Below are 27,483 nucleotides of genomic sequence, written 5' to 3' on the forward strand. Positions count from 1 at the left end.
TTAATCAAAGTTATTTTACATGCTTGTTTTATAGAAACATTCACACTTTTCCTACTCCAATACAATAAATTCACCTTTACAGATCAATATTACCTATAAACCAAAACAAAACTTGCAAGAATTAATAATGTGTATAACCTTAGATATGAAAAAATGAAGGGTACCTATTTCCTTTAACTCCTGATTCAGGACTCACCATAATCCTCCTGCGTGATGTTAACTACCACCCCTCCACCAATGTCAATTTGTCTCTGGGTAGAACTGTCTTCCAGTTTCCTTAGGATTTCTTCCTGGATCCCATCATGGCCCATGTCTCGTTTACGACTCATGAAATGGGCATACAACTCTGTCTGGGTGATTAGGAAGTTCAGTTTTCGCTGTTGCCGCTTAGCCTAAACAGAAAAAACATTAAAGTGAAAATAGTCACACCATCAATCACATACAAGAGGTAATCAGCAGAATTCACCAAACGTATATATAGTTTGCATATAATTCCTTTACAAATTCTTTACCTTTAGAAAGGTAGAAATTGCCTATGAACTGTTTTATAATAACCAAATCAGCAATACTAAAAGCAAATAATAACCTTCACTTATAGTCTAATAATAATCTATGTTTTTTGCTTTCCTTTACAATATGTAATCTTTTCTCCATTAGGCTTCTGTCTAAAATGCTTATTTCTTTACTATATTACTTTAGAGGCACTGAAATACCAACTAAATTCAAACAACAAACTTTTATTTCATAACATGGGTGGTACACTTTATTAGTTTTAAAAATGTAAATGTGGCAAAAACTCTGCTTTAACACGAAAAATCAAAATAAGTGACTATAAGTGACTAATAAGCTATAAATTATTCTGAAAGTCAATGCAGGAGGTATTGAGAATAAGAAGCCAATCAAAGTGGCGGCGGGGGGGGAAGCTCTCCAATACAATCTATAGTTCATCTGTAATAATGATAGCTACAAAATATGTACATAGACCAAATATATACACAAACACATACTTTTGTTAGTGTGAAAAAACTGAATTCCAAGTGCCTTTGAAATAACTTGATAAGGAAAATAATCGTTTTGTCAATAAATAAAATTATTCACCAAAATAAACAATAAAATGAGTAAACAAACACTCCAAAAGACCGAATTATATGGAATATAGTATACACAATAAATATAAAACTGAATCATTATTTTGCATTAACTATTCTATAATAAAATTCCTATGAAGTGTATTCAATTTATCCTTAGATCACCTCCCCAAAAGAAAACCAACAATAAAATATGGGACAAGGCCAAGAAAGGACACAAGTCTTAAAGTATGCTATAGAAAACTATTCTTTCTATCTGAGGTTTTAAAGCAGTTGACACAGATTCAAATTAGAAGAAAATTTTAAAGAGATTTTGAGAAAAAACTGAGTTTATTTTTCATAATAGATACAAATGTTCATGTTCCAAAGCTAAAGTACTATCAAGAAAACCTTTCTAAATTCAAAAAAAAAAAAAAAAAGAGTAATGTTTCCTTTCACTCTAAAGAAAGCAACTCTATGTTTAAATGAACAAGGGAAATTAAAGGGACGATAAAGATCCATCAAAAATAGTTTTTCAAAAGTTCAGAGAAAAATACACAAAAGTCAACATAACCACAGATGAAACTCTCATCAGTTAGCTATCAACATAATTGAGAGAAAATCTCACAAACCTAGATCATAAGCCAAGTCACTTACAATACTTCAAGATCTGTGACTCTCAAATGCCTCTAAACTCAGTAAGTATTCCCAATAGCACCCAATGTTTACTAACTCAATAATATGTTTATCTTCCATGTAAAGATACAGGTCACCAAAGGTGATAAAGGAGCGAAGGTCAAAAGCTCAGAAGAGGCTCTGCAGAAATACTACCTACATTCAAAGAAAGCATCATCCAATCCTTTGACTCTCTTTTTTCTCCAGATCTCACCTTTCTTTCCACTCATCCTAATTTGTTTACCAATGGCAACACAATAACGGTGTCATTGTATTCTCTTTTCTTGCTTCCCTGAACAACTTACTCAGCCTACATCTGCTGACATCAGGCTTAGCAAAAATACTAGCTGTAAGTTAAAATACCAAAAGAGGTGGTGGGGTGGGTCTCAGAAAACTGGGCTAGCTGTCCATTGTCCCAGTTTGGCCCTAAATGTGGCAACAAGCCTCGATCTTCCAACAAATCAAAACTGCAGCCAGCACCTGGAACCAAGCCAAGATAAGCTATAAACTGTTTTTTTGTTTTGTTTTGTTTTGTTTGAGGTCCTCCAGAAATATATAAAGTAATAAGGCTGCAAAGACTAAAGGAAATTAGCATAGAAGAGAGATGAAGGCCAAGGAGAGGGCCTTACTGAAAGAATGAAAACAGAACTGGTTTACTTGACTAAAATCACTATCCTCAAAGTTATATCTTAAAACATTTTTTCAACAATTTCACTGATTAGACTTATAATTTATGAAGTGCAAAACAATCTCTCGATTTAGCTGCAGCAATTAGGGTTTTCAAACTTTTATGCTATTGTCCTACCTCCCGCATTTCCTCATCCAATTTCCGTTGCTCTAAGGCTTCCTTCTCTGCACGCTTACGATGCTCCTTCTCCACCTTCTCGTACTTCTTCCAGTACAGAAGCATCTCCTTGGTGAGGCGGCGGGCACGAGGCAAGGTCTCCTTACAGTTTTTCTGGGCCTGTAAGGCAGCTCGACGTACTTCCTTCATGCACTGGTGGGCAAGCTACAGACAACAACATTATCACAATGGAGAAGGACGCAACACCAGGGCCAATGCTCCCTGGGCTCCAAACTACAGCATTCCTTAATCTGTTCAGTGCACACAATCTTCCTATGGCCATGTCTCTTTCTTCCCCAATCTGATTAATGTCCTTGTCGAGTACTGTGACCCAGTACCAGACCCTGAGGTAGTATCAGGAATGAAAAGTCTATAGGCACAATGCCTTAGAAATTGAAAAAAAAAGTATAATGACTTGAGATGTGCAAGGAAGTTACAAAGTGTTATTACACACACTAATAATAATAGCTATCAATGGTTATTATATGCTAGGCAACATTCTAAGATTAATATATATTAATCTAATTTATTCTTCACAAAAACCCATAAAGTTTTTATTATCATCATCCTCATTCTATAGACGAGAAAACCAAGGATGAGTGACTGACTAGCCTAGGGCAATATAACTAGTAACATTACCTCATCTAATCCTCATAAGTCTCAAAGAAAGTTGTGTTACTTCTCCTAAGAGAAAGTATTAATATAACAGTTTCTTAGATGAAGAGACTGAGATCAGGACAATTCCATATCTGCCCAAGGAATCAGACTATGATCTTATCCAAAAAGATTCAAATACCAGAAAGATGAAGAAGAGTAATTTTATTTATAAAACAGATTGAGAACATTTAGAAACTCTCTTAATACTATTAGATTCATTATCAACAGATCACAAGAGACAAAAGCAGGAAGCATGGATCTAAAGAACAAGAACACATTCCAGCAAAACATAAAATGGGAAATATAAAATTACTATTTTACCTTTCGGCTATTGGTGAGAAACAGGTTACGAGCTGAAGCTTTCTGCTTGTTGGCCTAAAATATTTAAAAACAAGATGTCATTTAGGATTTCTTTTTGAAAAGAGATTGTGCAGACTGACACTTAACTCCAGGGTTAAAAAAATAAAACATCAAGCCAAGCATATTCAAGATATACTGCTGACTCAGAATCATACAGAAAGCTACTAAAGCAGCATTAAAAAAATAAGCTAGTGCTGTGGCTGCCTTAGTCTTCTGTACACTTTTGGAAAGAATTTAAGTTATATTTAAGGCTTGAAGTGTACTAAAAAAAATGTAACAACATACCCTATAACCCTAGCACCATCCTGATTAAAACACATTGCTTTCCAGGGCTGATCTGCAAAGAAGCTGAAAAAGAAGGGCACTCAGATATAAAAATTGTTAAATGTAAACTAGCTTCCTAGTTTGTGATTCTAGCCCCACCTCTAGCCAGAGAAAGCTTGCTACCACTATTACTCAATTTCTGCCACCACTTAAGCCTCATCTTCTCCAACAAGAAATTCTGAAGCAGACCTAACACAAGGTGACTCAGCAACCTACAATCCAGTCTTGAGCTGCTTATTATGTCTTCCATTTCAGTTTAAAAAAAAAACCTCAATAAAGAAACAATTTCTCATGATTGTTTATTTGATGTGGGAGAAAACACAGAAGAGGCAGAGCTGAGTGGCATCACCTGAAGCCTCTTCACCAGGTACAAAACAGATTTCTACCATAATTTTTCTCATCAAGAATGGTCATAAACTTTCTCTAGAAATACTAATTGCTAGTGGGGAAAAAAAAACCTAGTAATTGTACAATAGAGAAAAAACACTTTACCAAGGGATCAAAGTTAGTAACACCAATATTGGGATAGACATGTACCTGATATGATATACCTAGAGCACATCATTCCCCTGGTAATCCTGCCAAAAATGTATAACCCAAATCTAATCATAAGGTAACAGGATACAAACCCAAATTCAGAAACATTCTACAAACAGGCTTATTATATTCCTCAAAAATAGCAATGACATGAAAGATGAAGGCTGAGAAATTGTTTCAGATTAAAGGATATTGAAGAGACATAAAAACAAATGCAATATGTAGTTCTAGATTGGATCTTGGGTTGAATAAGGAAAGAAAAAAGCACTATGCAGTGGTCCCCAACCTTTTTTGGCACCAGGGACTGGTGCTCCTATGAGAATCTAATGCCTGATGATGTGAGGTGGAGCTGAGGCAGTGATGCTAGCGCTGGGGAGCGGCTGCAAATACAGATGAAGCTTCGCTCACTGGCTGCTCACCTGCTATGCAGCCGGTTTCCTAATAGGCCACGGATTGGTACTGGTCCGCGGCCCAGGGATTGGGGACCTCTGCTATAAAAAACGTTATTGAGACAACTGAGGAAATCTGAATATGGTCTATGGATCAGATCGTTTTTTTAATTGCACTGTGGTTATATATGAGAAGATGTCATTTTTCTTAGGAAATACACACTGAATTATTATGTTTAGCACAAAGTCTCAAACCTTCAAAATGGGTAAGAAGAAAGCATGTATTTATGTAACAAAAGCAAATGAGGAAAACAATTGCTGAATATAAGTAAAGAATACGTGGCAGTTCCTTGCATTATTCTTGCCATATATTTTTTTAAACTTTTTGTTTTGAACTAATTTTAGACTTACAGAAATTTGCAAAAAAAATAGTACAGTTCCCTGACATCCCTCCCCCTGCTTTGCCTAATTTTAGCATCTTATATAACCATAGTACAATTAAGAAAGGAAATTAACACTAGTAAAATATTAATTAAACCACAAGTCTCATTTCAATGTCAACAATTTCCCACTGATATATCCTTTTATTGTTCCAGGATCTTATACAAGATCCCACATTATATTTAGTTATTTTTCTCCTTAGACTCTTCCTATTCGTCATATTTCCTCAATCTTTCTCTTTCTTGTCCTTAACTTTTGAAAGACAACAAGAAGTTATTCTTTATAATGTCCCAAAATTTGTGGTTTTCTGATGATTGGAATGACATTATACATTTTGGAAAGAACACCACAGTGTATCACAAGGAGTTCATGATGTCAAAATTCCTATCATCTGTGTTGTTTACTTTGATCATTTGGTTAAGGTGCATTCTGCCCGTTTTTTACCACTATATTTATTTTCTTTTCCTTTGTGCAAGTATGTATGCTGGGGCAGATGCTTTGAAACTATGCAAATTGTTTCTCCTCTAACTTTTGCCCCCTGATTTTATCATTCATCAATGAATCCAGTCTGCAACATTTATTACTGTGGTGTCTGCCTAATAATTATTTCCTTCCTTCTATACTTATTAATTGGAATTCTACTGTAAGGAAGAGTTGTTCCTTCTACCTCGCCTTGTTGTTAATTCAATTATTTATTTTTAACATAAATATTTCTTTTACTGAGTTAAAATCCAGTATTATTACATTTTATTGCTCAAATTATTCTAACTTTGGCCATAAGCAGCTACCTTCAGGCTGGCTGAGTTATTTTGACAAGCCCTCCATCTTTGTTCAAGCATTTCCTTACTTTCTGGCACCACAAGATGTTTAAGGCTCATCTTGTATTTTCCTCTGCCAAATTCTAGAATAAACTGCCTCTCCATAGAGCCTTGGTTCCTTTTATTAGAAAATAAAAAGTGTTAAGAAATTAAGATCTCCGTGCTAGGTATCCTCATTGTTACTAGGGTATCACTGCTCCTAGGCCCTTTCAGCAAAGAGAGCTAGAAAAAAAAATGTATGCATACTAATCCATGTATACACACCCAACTATCTTTCTGTATATATCTATCTATATCTATATAAAAAGCCATGAATTTATACTGCTATCTCTGACTCCAATGAAACTTCACAGGCTTCATTTTAGCTGTCTCCTTTTCCTTATAACTTCTTTCTTCAACAATGAGAAACTGGCTCTCATCTACAATATATTTATTTGTCCAATCCCAGTATACCTATAAAATAGTTTCTAAATTGCTAACTCATTTTCTTGTGAGAAACACTTTTACTGTGTCAATATGGCATTTATATCATATTAGGTCTTAGCCTTACATATCCAGTCAAAATACTTTTTCCTCAGTTACTTAGGTGAATTTTTTAATCTCCACTCACTGCAACTTGATTATGTTAACTCGTTTCTAATACAATTAAGTTCATTTGTTCCTGTTTTTATTCCATTTTGCCCACACATATTCCCAACCTCTGTCCTTACCTACATGCTGGTTGGTTTAGTTGTTTTGTTTATTTGGGTGGTATATGTCAGGAGTACGTAAATCATTATTGCAGTTCTAAAAGTCAGCCCTATACAAAAAGATGTACTCAAAGTCTCCCTCCTCTTCATCCCTGCCACCCTATTCCCATTCCTTCCCTTCTTTCTACCTTTTTCCCACCTTTCCTCTATAAGGAATCAATCATTTTAATTTCTGGTTTATGCTTCTTGAATCTCTTTTGCACAAATGGGCAGATACTTGTATATTTTCTTATATTCTTTTTTTTTTATATATGAAAGGTAAATATTCTAGAAACTTGTTTGCGTTTTGTTTTTTTCACTTGAGTATGTCTTAGAAATTACTTCAGAGCAGTTGAGAGTTCCTCCTCATTTTTTCTTTTTAATAGCAGTGTAATAATCCACTGTGTAGATACACGTTTGTGTAATTCAAGCCCCATATATGGACACTTAGGTTTTTCCCATTATTTTGCAATTACAAATAATGCTGCAATGAATAACCTTGTTTACACGTTTTTATATTGTTGGAGGTTTAGCTTCAGGGTACATTCCTGGAAGTGGAAGTGCTGGTTTGAAAGGTAAGTACATATGTACACTGCCAGGTATTGCCAACTTTCCCTCCAGAACAGTACTCTCCAATTTTCATTCCTAGAAGCATGAGAGTGCTTATTTCCCCACAGCCTCTTTAACAGAATGTGCTGTCACAGTTTTAAATTTTACCTGTGTGATGAGTGACAAATGGTGTTAAGGTGTTATCTGAATTTGTATGACTCCAAGTATGAGACACTTTGAATCTTTTTACTATGTTTGAGGGCCATTTTTATATCTCGCTTTGTGAACTATGTATTCATGTTGTTTTCCCACTTGTTTTCTCAACTTGTGGTCTTTTGTCCCTCGATTTTTAAGAGTTCTTTATATATTAGCAATATTACCCCTTTGACCATGGTATACAATGTAAATAATTTCTATTTCTCCCAACTTGCCAGTTATCCTTTGTCACACAAAACTCATTTTGTTTAATAACAAAATAAGTTAAATTTATCAGTATCTTCTTGAGTTACAGCTGGAAACTCTTTTCCTACACAAAGGTTAAATAAGAATGCAATTGTTTTCTCCTAGTATTTGGATGGTTTCATTTTTTACATCGAGATTCCTAATCCATTTAGAGTACATGTATGACACACAGATCTATTTTATCTTTTTCCAACTGGCTACCCAGTTGTCCCAGCACCACTTATTTAAAGAGCAAAAGGAATGTCTATATATTCTTCTCTTCAATCATTCCCATTTTCTTCTAATGCCTGTGATTATTCAGTAACATCCAAATGTTCATAAATCCTCTAAGAAATAAATCTCCACCATTTTAATTCCCCTCTATTATCACCTATTTACTGTTAATTTACATTGCTATATGTAAGAAAATTGTGTACCTTCTTCAACAAGGTTTTTTTTGGGTGGGGGGAACCAAGGAACATCATACAACAATTGTCTTGTGAATTCTGATCACATTTTAGAAAAATATTTAACCGAAGAGAGTACTTACTCAGCCTTCTCTAATTCTAACAGATTAGCCTCCTTTCCAGACTCTGTGAAGGTATCTAGCTCTTATAACTCCTCTTTAGAGGGCAGGGAGAGAAAACATTCTTGCCATTGCCTATTTAGGAGGCAATCACTCACCTTTGGTAGTTCCTTTTTCACAATGCTGAGCCATACTTTCCTGCGACGAGCATTAAGCTGCTCGATGGATAAGTGCTTCTTCTTGATTCCAGGAGGAGGTGCATCATGAGAGAACTTGGCAAAGACTTTGGTCTGGTGGTGGTGGCGACGAGGGGATTCTTCAGAGGAAAGTTCTTCATCCCTTCGCCTTTTCTTCTTCACTTTTTTCAACTTGGCTGCAAAAGAAACAGATTCTCAGAAGATTGCATTTCTTCCCTTCCACAGGAGACAGCCACAAAACCACCTCATCACTTTAAGAAAATTCAAAGTTCTTTCCTCATTCCACCAGCGGCTGGCAATGTTTATCCCTTTATCTAGCCAGGCCCATGAATATTCCAAGAGGAAGATCTTTCTACCTTAGAAAAGAATACTGGATACTCCCTCTGTTTACATGAAAGAGAAACAGAATAAAACCTAAGAACTGAATTTCTTTTGAATCTAACAATAAGAAAGGAAGCTTATGAAGTATCATGGGCTCAAGTAATGATCAAAAGGAAGAAAACATTTCTACTTGACAACAATGTAAGGTAACGAAAGAGAAATAACAAAGAAAAAAATGCATTAACTGATAATGACACTAAGACCTATGAAGAGAAAATCATACATGGAACAAAATCCTAATTAGAGGGGGAGGATGTGAAAGATGAGAAAACAGAGATTAACACGGAGGATGTAGGAGAAAGAAAAGAAGTCTGAAGAGTCTTTCTGAGTAAATTCATACCTTCAGGGGAATAAAGTCTGCCTTGTACAGAAGACTTTAACCTTCCCTTCCTATTTCCTTCCTGATTTCCAGCTGCTCACCAAGACAGGAAAGAACATTTCCTGACAAACATGTAAAACACTACAGAAGATCATCAGGAGGTGATCTATTTAAAATCACCACATATAGTAACAACCATAACTTATGCCCGAACACTTCAGGTTACTCTTCATAGTCTCCTGTGCATAGCCAACTTCTTCCATTCCCAGAACATTTTCGACATTTAAAGAATGTATAGAAGAAAAAAAGTATAAACTAATTAGCTTAAAATTCTAGCTAGAAATCCATAGTTCTTATGTCTTCATGATCCTAGAAAAGATCGTAAACCAAGTATAAAATAAAGTTAATAATATACCAACTAATTAGATATGAGAGACTAGTGTTTCCCAGGCAAAGCAAATTTCTGTCACATGAATTATATTCAAAGTCCAAATGTACCAGCAGGCCAAACACAATCCTGAAACTAAGAATGTGTAAATGTAGAAGGCAGGTCAATAAGCTCACCTTTAAGTTTCTTTTCATCCTTAAATTTCTTTTTTTTGGGTCCAAGTAGGTGTCGCTGTTGTTCATAGAAAGGGTCGTATGTGGATAGCAGGCCTGCACTGTAGTACTGGTATTGCTGCAACTGAAGCAGGCAAAGACAGTGATGCTTAGCTAGGCAAGGCCTGTGTTCTACACCACAGCCTTCAAATCATCTTTACTATAGAAAGCTGAGTCAAAGAGAAACCATAGCTCCTAAATATGGTATTCTTCCCACAAAGGGACCAATAAAGACTTAGTACATCAAAGTGAATTATTTCCTGAACTTCAAAACAAAATGGGTTCATCGGCAATGCACATGGCAAGCTGCTGGAAATAACTTAAGAAAAACCCTTCATGCTTCTGAATCTCCACCAGAATATTTACTTAGTCCTAACATATATTTGAGAGAGAAAATTCTTTGCACAAAGACCTCCTCTTGGCATTCATCAATAAGAAATAAACCGTATTTCTATTACCAATAGGTCCTCAGATTTTACTAAGGTTTCTGATGGCTGCTATTCTGGCTTATAGTCTTATATTTGGCTTGAATAGTCATCCCGATTCTTCAATCTTTCTTTTCTCTTTTCATCTCCCACTAAGAGAGTCTGACAGTATTATGGATAGTATCTATGGTGCCAAAATTCTAACATATGAATAATCTATTTTCTTTCGTTCCAGGATGTAGTTAATCTTTTCAATCGTTTTATTTAAACTGACCCCCAAAGCTCATATTACTTCCATCACACTCACTACTAATGGACAAATATGAATAAAAATTAAAATTAGGTAGTCCACTGTTGGGTCTCTTTCCTGGATTACAGCCAAATGAGTCGTCCAAGGACTGAAACTAGAAGATTGACATGGAGAACTATTATTACAAGTTCCCCTGTCAAAGATCAAAATTAAATAAACATTTATCAAGCTGTATACTTAAAATCTGTGGACTTTCCCATATATGTTTTACTTCAGTTAAAACAAAACAAAACAAATATTTCATACAACAAGTACCTGAGTACTGTACCTTAAAAAGGAACTCTATGTCTTAAAACAGTCAGATTTCTTACTGTTTATCACTTCTACGGGTTTATGGCCTTTAGCATATTATTTAAGCTTTCTGAACTAACTTTAGACATTAACTAATTGCTGCAAAGATTTTAGATCTTCAAATATGCTATTGCTCATTATGTACCGAGTGCCACATTTCTGTCAAAAATCAGAAGGCTTTAACAGCATTCAAATAGCTGCCATGTGAAACTATTATCAATCTAATGTTAGTATGTAAAGAGCAACTGAATTTTAAAAAACCCACTAGATTTAAAATGGTGCAGCCAGTTTGGAAAACAGTCTGGCACTCCCTTCAAAGGGTAAACATAGAACTACCATATGACCAGTGATTTATCTCTTAGGTATATACTCAAGAGAAATGAAAACACATGTCCACACTGAAAACTTGTACTTAAATCTTCATGGCAGCATTATTCATAATAGCCAAAAAGTAGAAAAAACTCACTATTCATAGATATGATTCTTAATAGCCAAAAAGTAAAAACAATACAATTAATTCATCAACTGAAGCATAGATAAATAAAATGTAGTATGTCCATACAATGGAATGTTATTTGGCAATAAAAAGAAATGAAGTACTGATATATGCCACAACATAAATAAGCCTTGAAAACATTATGCTAAGTGAGAGAAGCTAAACACAAAGGACCTCATGCTGTTCCATTTGTCTGAAAAATCTAGACTAGACATTATTTAGAGACAAATGGTGGACTGATGACTGCCTAGGGCTGAGAGGAATAGGGAGAATGAGGGGCAATAGCTAAGGGGAGTGGGGTTTCTTGTGGGGGTGAGAAAATATTCTGGAATTAGACAGTGATGATAGTTAACACAACTACATAAATATACTAAAAACCACTGAAATGTATACCTTTAAAGGCTAAATTTCTTTGGTATATGAAACATATTTCAATAAAGCTGTCATTAGAACCACCACTACCATCAAAATATAAAGTTAAAATGATTTATCTTCAATTAATATAACTCGGAGGGTAAATTCCCAGCATGACAGTCTGAGATTTCTTGAAACTCTCACCTCTTTATCTTTACTATACTTATTCTGGTGAAGTTTCTTATATTTGTGCAGCCGTAACATGTTATGAAGTTCTTCTCTGCTGAGATTGAGTTCTTCTTCCTCTTCTTCTTCTTCTTCTTCTTCTTCATCATCGTCTTCACTCTGAGAATCTGCCTCGCTGGACTCATCACTTAGCAGAATGCTCTGAAAAAGGGAGGAAATAGAATGGACCTTCTCCTATGAAGCATTTCTTTTTATAATACGAGCATTTTTTCCAGATGCCAAAACAATGACAAAAACAGCTGGAGAACATTCATTCCAGTTTCCCTATACTATTCTTTACCAATTCAACTGAAAAACAAAATGATACCAATTAAACCCAATGGGCACAAATTAAAGAGCACTAAAATGCGAATGCTATAAACATCAACAAGGCTAAATTTTTTTAAGTACTTACACTATACATAAGATAGTTTAACTAAATGTCAAATACCAAGGCAAAAAAAAAAAACTATAAAACTAAACAAAACAAAAAAAGACTTCTTTCTATAGGACAGAAAATACAGAAAGCAAGCTGTGATGGCTAAAAAGGAGAAACAACCCCAAAGCCACCAATGAGTGGGGAAACAAAATATTCAGATAATGAAATACTACTCATCCATAAAAAGAAATAAAGTGCTGATATGTGCCACAACATAAACAAACCTTGAAAATATCATGCTAAGTGAAAGAAGCCAGACACAAAAGGCAAAACATATTATATGATTCCGTTTATATGAAATGACCAGAAAAGGCAAATCCATAGAGAGAGAAAATAGATTAGTTGTTGCCAGAGGCTGGGGGTGCAGAGAATGGGAAATGACTGCTAATGAGTACAGAGGTTTCTTTCTGGAGTGATGAAAATGTTCTGGAATTAGATAGTGTTGATGGCTGCACAAAACTTTATGAATATACCAAAAATCACTAAATTATACATTTTAAAAGGGTAGATTTTATGGTATGTGATTACACCTCAATTTTTAAAAATGTGATGGCTAAACATAAAGATTTCTTCTGTATTCCCAATGGCTTCACTGATATGAAGCAAATCAGGCTTTTTACACACACGAGTTTTTAAAAGGGCCTAGTGATAGTAATAAGAGTATCTTTGTTACTTTGAGCTCTTCACAAGAAAAAGATGAAATAGAGAAATAATTAGTTTCAACAGAAGAAATGCTTTCCTTAACTCAGTTTGGCCAACAACAGTAATCTTCTAATAGTGGAAACCAGATTATTCTGCTCTTGTGCTTATAAACACTCCAATAGCTGGCTTACCACTGTCACTAGAGTAAACTACAAATTACTTAACATGGTGTATAAGGGCCTAAGTGATCAGGCTCAGGTCTCTAACCTCATCTTCTACCACTCCCTCACTCACTAGGCTCCAGCCACAGCAGCCTCCTTTCTTCTCTAAACATACTGAGTTGCTCCCTTTCTCAGGACTTCCGCAGTTCTTCTGATTGAAATGCTCATATCTTTAACATTCACATGGTTCTCTCTGATTATTCAGAAATTAGTTGAAATGTTACCTCTCTAAAAAAGCCATGTTTACTTATTTGTTTACAGGCTTACTCATTGCCTCTTTCCATTAGAATGTAAGCTCTATAAGGCAGGAACCATGTCTAGTCTACAATAGTACCTGGCATGTAGGATGTGCTCAACCAATATTTGGTGAATAAACTACTTCAGAACTGATAAAAAGTAAATTAATAATTCTGATTACAATGTAAGCCAGTGAGGACAAGGATCTTATCTAATATATATTTGTACTCCCTTGCTCTTCACTGTGCTATGAACTCAATAATGTTTTTTAAAATGAACTTCATTGAGTACTCAAGACTTTTATTTCTTCAAAAAAACCACACCCAGAATAAGACTCATGTCTAGAAAAATCTCTGCCAATGTACCAAAATGAATCAATATCCTTTCCCTTTTATTTGCAATTTTAGTAGGTTATTTGAATTATAAACATTCTGCCTTCTCTTACCTTTAGCCACTTTCTGCTTTTCTTCAACTTAGAGAAGTTATATAAATTGCCTTTGTCAGATTTTGATTCTGTGTAAAGAAACATAAAAAATAATAAAATGAAAGGATGACTGCCCCGAGAGAACTGAGAGTCCAAAGAGGGATCTCACGACACACTAACCTGACTGTAGAACTCCATTCAGGGAGTATGTGCTTAACATTCCAGAATTGCTTGCTCCAGAAGTTTCACCAAGCAATGAATTTGGAGGTTCTTCCTTAACTTGTATTAAGGGATCCCCAGACTGGGGCAATAAAGGATTATTGTCATCCAGTCCATCTTCACTTTCATCACTATAAATTGAAGGAAGAATGGTAAAGCCACAGTCAGAGCTGACCCAAAATTATAATTTATGGTTAGTACGCTGAACATTTTATAGAAGAAACTGATCCTTTGAATAAGTCGACTGTCTTTTATTTGAAAGGAAGAAAAAAATACCAAACGCACTAAAAATCATAAAATATTTTAACCCTAAAATCTACAAGAATTTAGGAATCAGAAATGCGGCCAAACAGGAGACTTCTGGTCAAGATGGCAGGAAAAAAAAAAATCACACTGAACTTACTTCAAGTATCCTTCTTGTTGTTATTTGTATCTTTATGAGGCATTTTTTAAAAGAAGGAAATATGGACAAACATTATATTGGGAAGATGGACTAGCATACCTAGAAATATTCCTGTTGAAGATGGCTGATGTTTGTCGCAAGAAATGGTCCAACCGGAGGGCCCTCTCCAGGTACTGAAGATAGAGGGGCTTTGCCAGCTCAGTGCAGCCGCCATCGTCCCCGGCACCCAACTCCGAGGCCATAGAACAAATCTGTCTTCATGCACAAGGGTTTCCGACTGCACGGCTGTTGAATGGAGATAAGCAGTGAAAGATGAACTACTATTCATTCTCTCTTTATCTTGCCTCCTTGCTATCAATGTGAAGAGAAATCACACCTTGTAGAACACATGCAAGACGACAATATGTAGAAAGATGATGATAAAAGTTCTTAATAGGCACTGCCTTCTAACGCAAAGGCAGAAGTTAAAAGGATAAGAAGATCAAAATACAGAAATACTGTCATATATCACAATGGAAATTCATATGCTTCTTTGAAAGAGCAACTTAAAATTTATATGTACTTCTTTTGCCCTACAATTAACAATTACATTAATCCAAATCTATACAAGTTCACTGTTGTACACATCACAGGAGAGCATCATCACATTGCTCTCAGCTTCATTTTCAAAAGAGATGCTCCCTTTTTTCATTTTGCATTTACATATGTGTGAGGTATTCCATTTACAAGAGAACAAATATATTGGCAGAGTATTTTATGCCATAAAGTATAAGATTCAGAAATAATTTAGAAAACTGGAGCAAGGAGAATAAAAGTGAGGATGGGAAACACAGGTATAACCTGAGCATTCTTTTCATTACCTTAAGTTATTAAAGACAATGTTAGAGTCAGAATGTCTTCACTAGAGAAATAATCAATATAACAATTTTCCATCTTTCATATAACATCTTCTGCTTTCTACCTTGTTATCTTTAAAGAGTTAAGTGCCGAAGCCAGGATTAAATAATGTGATAACATAGATAAAGCAATCAACCATCTGACCTACAAAATTGACTCAATAAATGGCAAAGTATGTTTTAAAAGTTCATAATCTAACAAACTAAGGTATAAGCTTTAAAGGAAACAGTAATGTCTTTATCTTGAGTCATCGTCTTTTTATTATAGTTTTTTAAATTTTCCCAAAATAATCTTTCTACTCAAACGGAATGTCAGAAATTCTCTCCCCATTGAATTATAGATTTAAAACAATTTCTATCAAACTCCCAGCAGGCTGCTGCTTTTTTCAGAAATTGATATGCTGATTCTTAAAATTTACATGGAAACACATGAAACCAGAATAGTCAAAATAATTTTGAAAAAGAACAGGCTTGGATGACTTATACTTCCTGGTTTTAAGACGTCTTATAAAGCTACAGTGATCATGACAGTATGGTACTGCCATAAGGATGACCACATAGACCAATGGAACATATCTAAGAATACAGAGATAAACCCTTACATTTATGGTCAATTAAATTTTTTTTTTATTCTAAAATAATTTTTTTTTAATTAAAAAAATGTTTTATCTTTCAATTACAGTTGCATTCAATATTACATTAGTTTCAGGTATACAGCATAGTGGTTAAACATTTATAAAAGTTACTAAGTGATCCCCCAATAAGTCTAATACCCACCTGACACAGTACATACTTATTACAATATTACTGACTATATTCTCTATGCTATACTTTACATCTCTGTGACTATTTTGTAACTGTCAATTTGTACTTCTTAATCTCTACCTTTTTCACCCGTTCCCCAATCCTCTCCCATCTGGCAACCATCAGTTTGTTCTCTATAACTATGAGTTTGTTTCTGTTTTGTTTGTTCATTTATATTTTTCAGATTTCACTTATAAGTGAAAACATATGGTATTTGTCTTTCTGTCTGACTTATTTCACCTAACACAATACCCTCTACGTCCATCTGTGTTGTTGCAAATGACAACATTTTCATGGCCCAGTAATATTCCATTGTCTATCAATGGCACTTAGGTCACTTTCATATCATGACTGTTGTAAAGAATGCTGCAATGAACATAAAGATGCACATATTTTTTTCAAATTAGTGTTTTGGATTTCTTTGGATAAATACCCAGAAGTGGGATTGCTGGGTCATATATATGGTAGTTCCATTTTTAATTTTTTGAGGAACCTCCATACTGTTTTCCATCAGTATGCTATCCCACCAACATCCTTTTCTCCACATTCTTGCCAACTCTTGTTGATTTATTGATGATCGCTATTCTGACAGGTGTGAGATGATAATCTCATTGTGGTTTTAATTTGCATTTCTCTGATTAGTGACATTGAGCATCTTCTCATTTCTGTCTACCAGCCATCGGTATGTCCTCATTGGAGAAATGTCTATTCAGGTCCTCTGCCCATTTTTTAATTGAATTGTTCCTGTGTTATGTTGTATGCATTCCTTACATATTTTGGATATTAACCCCTTATTGGATGTACCATTGGCAAATATCTTTCCCCATTCAGTAGGCTGTTTTTTTGCTTTGTTGGTGGTTTTCTTTGCTGTGCTTGTATCTGTTGTAATAAAGTGGTCTAGTTTCATTTTTTTTGCATGTAACTGTCCAGTTTCCTCAACACAATTTATTAAAGAGACTCTTTAATCCCACTGTGTATTCTTGCCTCCTTTGTCATAGACTGACAATGCAGGCATGGGTTTCTTTGTGGGCTCTCTATTGTTCCACTGATCTATATACCTGTTTTTATGCCAGTACCATCTGTTTTGATTACTATAGGCTTGCAGTATAATCTGATATCAAGTAGTGTGTTATCTCCAACTTTGCTCTTTCTCAAGATTGTTTTAATTATTTGGGGTCACTTGTGGTTCCATATAAATTTTAGGATTATCTGTTCTAGTTCTGTGAAAAATGTCATTCATATATCGACAGGGATTGCATTGAATTTAGATTGCTTTGGATAGTATGAACATTTTAACAATGTTAATTCTTCCTATCCATGAGCACGCTACATGCTTCCATTTATTTCTATCTTCTTCAATTTCTTCATTCAATGTCTTATAATTTTCTTTGTACAGGTATCTTACTTCCGTGGTTAACTTTATTCCTAGGTACTTTTTTCTTTTGATGCGATTGTAAATAGAAGTGTTTTCTTAATTTCTCTGATAGTTCATTATTGGTGTATAAAAATGCAATAGATTTCTGGATATTAACTTTATATCCTGTCACTTTACTGAATTCATTTATCAGTTCTAATAGTTTTTTGGTGAAATCTTTAGGGTTCTCTATATATATCGGGACATCTGCAAATTACAGATCTTTTTAATGTTTTGCTGAATTTGGTTTGCTAACATTTTTGTTGAGTATTTTTGCATCTATATTCATCAGGAATACTGCCCTACAATTTTCTTTTTTGTAATGTCTTTGGTTTTAGAATCAGAGTAATGCCGGTCTCATAAAATGAGCTTGGGAGCCTTCCCCTCTCTTCAATTTTTAGAATAGTTTGAGAAGAACAGGTGTTAATTCTTCTTTGAATGTTTGGTAAAAGGTTGAATGAAGGTACAGCTCTTATGAGATTAACTATAGCTTTAAAGCTTTTAAAGTACTAAAGACAATCTGTAGCAGGTTATGAGCTACAGCTTATACAAAAAGCCAAACTTTAAGGAAACAAAATAACTGAATTTCCCATCTCTGCTCTCCTGTAACTCAGAGAGTCTGTTGCCCGTTTAAACCTATTATGACTGAATGTGATTTACTGAATCAGATCCAGAGGTTATACTGATAATTTGTAAGGCTATAGCACAAATAGCACGATTGGGCCAAATAAATGAACTCTAAAATATTTCAATAGATAAAGGAGGTAAGACCAAAAAAAGTGAAATGTTATTTTCACATGAACATTAGAGTAACATTTCATTCACTCAGCCATTCAATTTCTGAACTCTAAGTGCAGTGTAAAAAAAGTATTTCCTTTGGAAAATTCAGTTTAATAGAGGAAGCAAGACTTGAACATAAATAACTACAATAAAAAGTACATGGGCAGTCACTTAGAGATGTATAGATAAAGTGCAATGGGAGATTAGGAAAAGGTGATTACTTATGAGTGTTAGATTATGTCAAATGTTATATGAGAATCTATAACCACTATAGACTACATTATCTACATATCTGCATCTCTGATGAGAAAACTGCAGGTTAGGTTATGGAAGACTCTTATATGACCAAAAGAAAATGAAAAGTCTGATGTATATGATCATATAAAATTTAATCCTTCCAACTTCGCAGAAAGAAAGCCCAGGCCAGATCGCTCCACTGGTGAATTTTACTAAACATTTAAAGTAAAATTAATACCAACTCTTCACAAACTCTTCCAAATAATAGAAAAGAACACTTGCCACATCATTCTGAGGCTAGTATTACCCTGATTCCAAAATCAGGCAAATATATCACAATAAAATTATAGACTTATATCCCTTATAATATAGACAAAAAAAAATCCTCAACGAAATATTAACAACTGAACCCAGCAATATATAAAAGGGATTATACACCATTACCAACTAGAATTTATACTAGGAATGCAAGGTTGGTATAACAACTATAAATCAACCAACATACTATACCACAATTAAAAACAAAGGATAAAACCCACTTGATAATCTCAATAGACACAGAAAAATTATTTTACAAAATCCAACACTACTTCAAAATAAAAACTACTCAACCAGGAATGGAAGTGAACTCCTTCAACCTAATAAAGGGCATCTATGAAAAACTCACAGCTAACATCATATCTAATGGTAAAAGACAGAATGCCATCCCCCTTAAGATTAGGAACAAGACAAAGTTGTTCACTTTCACAATTTCTATTCAAAATTGTACCAAAAGTTCTAGCCAGGGCAATTAAGAAAGAAAAAAAAGAAAAAAGAAAAAAGGCATCTAGACTGGAAAAAAAAGAAGTAAAACTATATTTATAGATGACATGATCTTGTATATAGATAGATAATCCTAAGGAATGTGCTAAAAAAAAATGATTAGAATAAATAAGCTAAGTCATCTTTTAGGATACAAGATCAATTTACAAAAAGCAAATACGTTTCTATACACTAACAATGAACAATCTGAAAATGAAATTAAGAAAACACTTCCACTAACCGGCAGCATTAGAAAGAACGAAATATCCCCTCACTATCTTTCCAAGCCTCTCTTGGTCCCTTCTCACTCTCTGTCTCTGAGAGGAGACCACACTTTGTAGAGCGTTACCCCTTTTCTAATAAACTTTCCTTTTGACTCTAAAAAACAAACAAAGAAAACCTAGGAATAAATTTAACCAAATACATGTACTGAAAACAAGACACTGTTTAAAGAAATTAAAGAACTAGATAAATGAAAAGACATCTCATGGTCCATGGATCAACTGATTTAATATTTTTAGTATGGCAATGATATACAGATTAAATGTAACACCTATCAAAATCCAAGCTTTGTTTTTTGTTTTTTGTTTTTTTGCAGAAATAGACAAGCTGATCCTAAAATATATATGGAAATGCAAGGGATCTACGATAGCCAAAACAATCTTGAAAATGAAGAATAAAGTTGGAGGACTCATACTTCTGATTTTAAAACTTACTGCACAACTGCAAGAATTAAGATGTGTAGTACTGACACAAGGCTAGACATACAATGAATGAAACAGAATTGAGAGTCCAGCAATAAACTCTTACATCTAGAGTCAACTGATTTCCAACAAGGGTATCAAAATAATTCAGTGAAGAAAGAATAGCCTTTTTAACAAATGGTGCTGTGACAACTGAATAGTGGTGGCATGCAAAAGAATTAAGTTGGACCTCTTCCTTACACTATACACAAAAATTAACTCAAAAAAATATCACAGACATAAATAAGAGCTAAAACTATAAAACTCTTAGAAGAAAACATAAGAGTAAATCTTCATGACCCCAGATGAGGTAATGGTTTCTTAGATATACCAACAGCAAAAGCAACAACAAAAAATAGATAAACTGGGCTTCATTAAAATTAACAGTGCTATAAATGGAAACTCACAAATGGGAGAAGATAATTTGCAAATTATATGCCTGATATGGGACTGAGCGCGAGTATATATTTTTAAAAACTCTTAAAACAATAATAAAAAGACGGTAACCCAATGTCGAAAAAAGAATGTGAATAGACATTTCTCCAAAGAAAATATACCCATGGCTAATAAGGACATGAAAAGATGCTTTAACATTATTAAGCACCAGGGAAATGCAAATCAAATCCATGAGATACTTAGCAACCACTAGGATGATTATAATAAAAAAGATAGATAATAATGAGTTCACAAGGATGTAGAGAAAATGGAACTTTCATATACTATCTCTGGTGATAATGTAAAATGAGTAGCCAGTTTGTAAATGTTTGGCAGGTCCTCAAAAGGTTAAACATAGTCTATGGCCATGCCACCCTGAACAAGCCCGATCCGGTCTGATCTTGGAAGTTAAGCAGGATCGAGTCTGGTTAGTACTTGGATGGGAGACCCCCTAGGAAGACCAGGTGCTGTAGGATTAAAAAATTAAAAAATAAGGGATTGTAAGCTGACAAGGTCCTTGCAATCTATGAGGTCAACCAAGGGTTGCCTCACCTAAAAAGAAAAAAAAGGTTTAACATAGAGTTACCATATGACCCATCAATTCCACTTCTAGGTATAACCAAGAGGAATAAAAACATATGTCCACCAAAAGAAACTTAGATATGAATCTTCCCAGCAGTATTCACAACAGCCAAAAGGTGGAACAACCCAAATGTCCATCAACTGACGAATGGATCAAAAAAATGTGATGTACCCATACAATGGAATATTATGACAATAGAAGGGAATGGAATACTGAGAGATGCTATGTGGATGAACCTTGAAAACATTAGGCTAAGTAAATAAGCCAGTCAACAAAGGCCTCATATTGTATGATTCCATTTATATAAAATACCCAGAAAAGGCAACTTCATAGCAACAGAAAATAGATTAGTGGTTGCATGGGGGTAGAGGGGAATGAGCGACTGCTAATGGGTAGTGGTTTCTTTTTGAGCTGAGGAAAATGTTCTAAACTTAGACTGTGGTAGTTGCTGCAATTTTGTGAATACAGTATACTAAAACCAATGAATATATTATAACCATATATACTTTAAATGGGTAAATTTTATAGACTGGGAATTAGATCTCAATAATGTTAGTCAAGTATCACTTCTGCACAGAAAAAAATACAATTAAAAAGTAAATGACAAATTGTGAAAAATATTTGCAACACTTTACAAATTTAAATCTCATACAGAGGGTTCTTACAAAATTCTAGCAGCAGTATAATACCTCTGGTACACAAGAAGCCACCCAATAATTTTTCTGTTTAAAGAAATTGTTACTATTATTATCCTACTTACAGATAAAAAAGAAAAATTGATACGTTATAGAACTTGCTCAAGATCATGCAATTTAATAGGGAATGTGGATTAAAATCCAGATAATCTGACCCCTCATCTTTGACTGCTATGCTATAAGACTAGAAAACGTCTGGAAAGTTATATCCCAAACAACAGAAGGTGTTTATTCTAGAAATTGGACTAAGAGAAACCTCCTCTACTTTCTATTTTTTAATTTCAATTTTAATATTTTTCAAAATTCTTAACGTTATTTTTCAAATAAATTTACAAATTTATATATATTGAAAAGTACAGATATTAAATACAAAAATAGTTTGATGATACACAGATATATCAAGAATTGCTCATTACCACAGAAAGTTCTTTCAGTCAAGCTTTTTGCTTCTTCCCAGTCAATTCCTATCTCTTGCTCTAGAGGGAATTGTTCAGATTTCTATCACCACAGATTAATTTTGCATGCTCTAGAAATTTATACAACAAGAATCACACTGCACATATACTTTTGTTTTTTAGCATGTTTTGTAATTCATCCATGGTAGTATCAGTAGTTCACTACTTTTTGATGCTGAATCGGATTCCAGTATAAGAGTGAATAAAACCAAATTTATGTATTCACCTATTGATGGATATTTGGATTTTCGTTTCTTTAGGTAAATTCCTGGGAATGGAACTACTAGGTCAGAGGTATGTATATGTTTAACCTTATGAGAAACCACCAAATAATTTTCCAAAATGGTTCTATTTCACATTCCCACTAACAAAGAGTTCTAGTTGCTTCCCATCTTTGTCAACACTTGGTGATATGACATATCAAATCTCAAAATCACTGGTTTTAATTTGTACGTCCCTACTGATTGAAGAAGTTGAGCACCTTTTCACATGCTTATTGGCCATCTGTATAACTTCCTTTGTAAAATGTCTTTTTTACCACATTTGAAAAAAATTGTAATTTTACTGTTGAGTTACAGGAATTGAGTTACAAGGGAAATGAGTTACAATTCCCTTGCCAGATATATGTATTACTACCACCATATATTCATGGATTATAATATTATTATTAAGATGTCAGCTGTCCCCTAATTCATCTCTAGATTCTCAATCAAATCCCAAAAGAGTTTTTGAAGAAACTGACAAGCTTAGCCTAAAATTTATACGGAAATACAAAGGACCCAGAAGAGTCCAAACAAGTTTAAAAGATGAACAAAGTTGGAGTATATGCTATCTGATTTCAAGACTTATAAAAAGTTAGAGTAATCAAAATGGTACTGCACTGGCATAAGGAGAGACAAATAAAACAATGGTACAGAATAGAGTCCAGAAAGAGGCCCGGTTACATGATCACACTGATTCTTGACAAAGGCATTAAAATGATCCAACAGGAAAAGGAAAGCTTTTCCAACAAATGTTGCTGGAAGAATTGGAGATCCATATGTGGTGTGTGGGGGGGGTGAACCTCAAACTCCTATCTCATACCATACACGAAAATAAAATTGAGAGATGAATCACAGACTTAAATGTAAAGGTAAATGATAAAGCTACCAAAAGAAAATATAAGAACATATCTTTGTGACCTTGGAATGGGTAAAAATTTCTTAAATAGGACAAAGACAGCACTAACCATAGAAGAAAATACTGAGAAACTGACTACATCAAAATTAGAAACTTCTACATTAAAAAAATTGTTAATCATTATTTGCTTGGTTTTACTCTTTATCAGTTAGCAAGGGTATTAAAAAATCAGTCTGCACTGGGCATTAAAACAATATGCAATCAAACTAAGTGGCTGCCTTTGCAACAACACACCAAATAAAGGTGAAAATTCCCAACACAAATGTCAGGTTTTTCATGTAAGTCTGTTGGGTTCCAACACTACCCAGAAATATTCCAGAAGATCCTAGTATATGTTCTCTTTTGCAGCTCTCAGATTAGGATTAAATTTCCAGCCATTATGTGCTCCTCTAGTACCAGTATGAGGGAAGATACTAAAAGCTCCTATAATATATGCCATACTTAACCAGCATCCTTTACTGGTGTAAAAAAAAAAAAAAAAAGCAAAAGTGTCTTTACCAACTCTCCAATTTTTTGAAGAAGCAACAACTTATTGTATACTTAATGGACAAATAATTTCTCTTAGTTCTCTTATTTGGATCTATACCATTGTGATTGTTCTTTACCCTAGGTCTTTCTGCATTACCTTATTACTTGTTTAAAAAGCAAAGAATCAAATGCAATACCAGAAGTAGCTGGAAGTCTTAGTACCAGAATAATTCCCTTTGGTTCACAACGTGGATGCCTGTACTAATACACAAAGCACACAGTAACTGCTTTTCTTTGGTTTCCTTTTTTAAATAATTAAAATGGATTAAATGAGCAAAACATCAAAAATACAGGGGGGAAAATAATTCGAATACCAAAAGAGAACACATAATTCTGATGGTATAAATACTGATAAAAAACTTAATGAAATTCTCACTTAAATCATCTTTTTCCTACCCAATAAAATTTACTTGTATCACTACATTCAGTTGAAATAAAGGTTACCAGTGACTTTTTTTATTTTGCTAAATCTAAATTATGAAAATATCTTTTTGCAATTCTGTAAAAAATAATTGGAGGGAAAAGTTTTTCACAAATATTTTGAGAAAGAGTAAGAGTAATTAGGTTTGAGAGGGCATTCATTTCCTGCCCACCAAAAATTATACAACTTTAACAAAAACAAGTTCAATGGCTCAGCTAAAAAACATTTATGCATTCCCTGAAATGTTTCAAATAATCTTAACAAAAAAAAAGAACTCCTTCAAAGCCAGCCTCTGTTGAAAGTAAAAACTCTAGTTCTGGCATGATGGGCGGAAAGAAAAAAGGACCTAACACAGAATGAGAGCACACCAGTGTGAGGGGCTTTAATAATACGAGCTCCTTTAATCCTCAAAATAATTAAAATCTTATTATCATTTGAGTTAAGTTCAATAATTTGCCCAAGCCAGAATTATAACTCATATCCATTACCACTGGCTCCAAAACTTGATTCTTCACTACCAGACTCTGCTATGACATAAAAATAAAAAAGCATCATGACTAGGGTGACCATATCTCCTAGCTGGTTTGCCTAAGACAGTTTAAGTTTATGCCTGTTTTCCTAAGCATAATTACTAACAGTCACTCTCCCTTTGCTTTCAAAAGTATTCACATTTGAACAATAAATATTTGGTCACCCTACACATGGCAAATAAGAGGTAAGTAAATCACAAAGCACTCTTTAAATATTCAAGTTGAACCAAAACTTTCCATTCAGACCACTGAATATTTACTAAGAGACTACTATATACCAGATACTGAATTAAACACAAGGAGAAAAGAACTTGTCCTCAAGGAGCAGATGCTGATAGAGCCCTCTACGTGGAGGCCAGAAACCACCTGCTCAACCAAAGGGATCACTACAAAAGCATGAGAACAGTCTAGCAAATTAACAAGCCCAGAGTTTACCCAAAGTTCCAGAGATAAAAATAACAGCTGCATTTTAAATGGAATAAAGAACTCCTGACTAAAAAATAATGGCCCTTTCTTTCATAAATTTCTAAAATGGCAAAGAGAAAAATATTTTGGCCTGCCTAACAGGTATATTGTGAGAAAGAAAAAACGCTTATATCCACATTTCCCCTTCCCAACTTTTCACCCTTAATGAAATCAGGATATTGTACCAAAAGAAATGTTACCAAGGTCAAAATAAAAAAATCAATTGCAATGCATATGCTTTCTTCTAGGAAAGAACCATTTCAACTTCCTAGAAGAATATCTTTACCAAGATGGGGAACTAAAACATCTTATCGGAATTATAAAACAGCCTTACTAGCACAACTGCCTCCAGGGAGTTCTATAGTAAACACCACAGAGAGGATTTGGTCAAAGAAGTGTAATCCCTATTTATTAAGCATTTAGAGTCTAAATATTACTAACTCGAAAAATCCTAAGGGGAAGAAATGTTTCCTGAAGTAGCTGGTGAACCTTTCACATGGTAATTTAAAAAAATTTTTTAAATTAGGCTATGTTAGAGGTCCTAGGCTATATATTTCATAAGTCTTTTGGTAAAAAATACCCAATATGAATTAGTAACACTTTATCAAATTAAAAATTTGAAAACATTGCTAAAAATTCCTCTTACTGAAGAATCAGTGACTTTGATTTTCACAGCTAGATCCATGAAAACACTTACCTTTTTCAGGAAATAAGATAGCTGAGGAAAAAAAAAATCCTCCCGCAGAAGAGACGAAGGACTGCATTCTCAGCCCAGAAAATCTTGAGCAACTCAGTTCATTCCTCAGCAAAGGGAAGATAACATTAACTTACTTGATAGTTACTTGTGAAAAATAAAGATCCCACACTAAATGCTAGAAAAATTTAGTTACCAGTTCCGTATAGTTAACCCTCCATTACTACATGAGTGATGGTGAAAGGCTATTATTAAGAATAAAGGGCCATCTATAAACAACCGAAATTCCAATATCCACCTTTACATTTAGTTTTCCTATACTAAAAGTACATTCATTTATTAAATTACATCTTTAGGTCAACAGAGACTCTTAAATGTCAATTTTACATTATGGGTTATCATCTAATGCTGCTTTGTTTATCCTGCTGCTCAAATTGTTCCAGTTTTGGTCATTGGGAACTTTTTGGTCATTGGCTCCTGTGCTCCTTTGACATGTGCTCATCAATGTGAGGTCGTGGTTGATGTGTTATGGTGGTGGTGGTTGGAGCGCTTCCTTACTTTCTGGCACTACAAGATGCTCCAGGCTCATCTTGTATATTTCCTAGAATTAGCCATTTCTCCAAGTTCTAGTTCTTTTTATTGGATAATGGTATTAGAAACCAAGATCTGGGTACCAGGTGTGTACTCCTAGGTTTCTTTCTTTTAACCTTCTCAGCTGACAAGAGCACAGAAAAACTGTGTATATAAACCCAAGTATGTACATTATCTATGAATATCTCAGTATGTAACCATTGGTATCTGTATTAAGCTAAACATGGTTTCATACTCTTATCTTCAACTCTAATCCATTACCATATGGATCATTCTAGCTTCCTTCCCATTTATCTATAAATTCTCACTCCAACAGTAAGAAGCCTGTCTCCTGCCATTTACTTAATTTGTTCAATTACATTATACATGTATATCAGTATCAGAATTAACTTGTACCCCCATGGGACACAATTTTATCAATTAGACTACAGTGCTTATGTGCAATTCTTATTTTTCTTAGATTCCACTCATTTCCAAGGTTATTTAGGTAAGCATTACTCTTCTCCCCTTTTGAGTAAGGTTGTTTCATACATGTGTAATACAATTAGATTCTCTTGTCACAGTCTGTCTACATTCCTTCCTGGGATCCTTGACTTCCTAAATGATTTTTGCTTAATTTGCACGCATTAAAGTTTACTCTTTGTGCTGAAAAGCACTATGGGTTTTGACAAATGCATAATGTTATGTATCTAC

The 27,483-nt window shown here is 34.3% G+C and overlaps 1 protein-coding gene and 1 pseudogene across 3 annotated transcripts in view; one reads left to right on the forward strand and one right to left on the reverse strand.

Annotated features, from left to right (window-relative positions):
- INO80 (INO80 complex subunit) overlaps window positions 1–27,483 on the reverse strand; it is a 105,603-nt gene that overhangs the window by 71,625 nt on the left and 6,495 nt on the right. For 2 of the 3 annotated variants that reach the window (XM_011354935.2, XM_011354934.2), the window contains exons 2-10: window positions 14,639–14,824; window positions 14,098–14,267; window positions 13,939–14,006; window positions 11,934–12,116; window positions 9,818–9,938; window positions 8,515–8,729; window positions 3,565–3,618; window positions 2,548–2,751; window positions 197–392 (exon numbers count right to left, since the gene is read on the reverse strand). In XM_011354935.2, the coding sequence (XP_011353237.1) occupies window positions 197–392; window positions 2,548–2,751; window positions 3,565–3,618; window positions 8,515–8,729; window positions 9,818–9,938; window positions 11,934–12,116; window positions 13,939–14,006; window positions 14,098–14,267; window positions 14,639–14,781 (1,354 nt within the window). In that variant the 5' untranslated portion in view covers window positions 14,782–14,824. Of the gene's footprint in view, window positions 1–196; window positions 393–2,547; window positions 2,752–3,564; window positions 3,619–8,514; window positions 8,730–9,817; window positions 9,939–11,933; window positions 12,117–13,938; window positions 14,007–14,097; window positions 14,268–14,638; window positions 14,825–27,483 lie in introns of those variants that run through there. The other variant, XM_023527767.1, reaches the window with a different exon arrangement.
- Window positions 21,007–21,125, forward strand: LOC111736368 (annotated as a pseudogene).

Source organism: Pteropus vampyrus, unplaced genomic scaffold (genome assembly GCF_000151845.1).
Source record: "Pteropus vampyrus isolate Shadow unplaced genomic scaffold, Pvam_2.0 Scaffold19, whole genome shotgun sequence".
Lineage (NCBI taxonomy): Eukaryota > Metazoa > Chordata > Mammalia > Chiroptera > Pteropodidae > Pteropus > Pteropus vampyrus.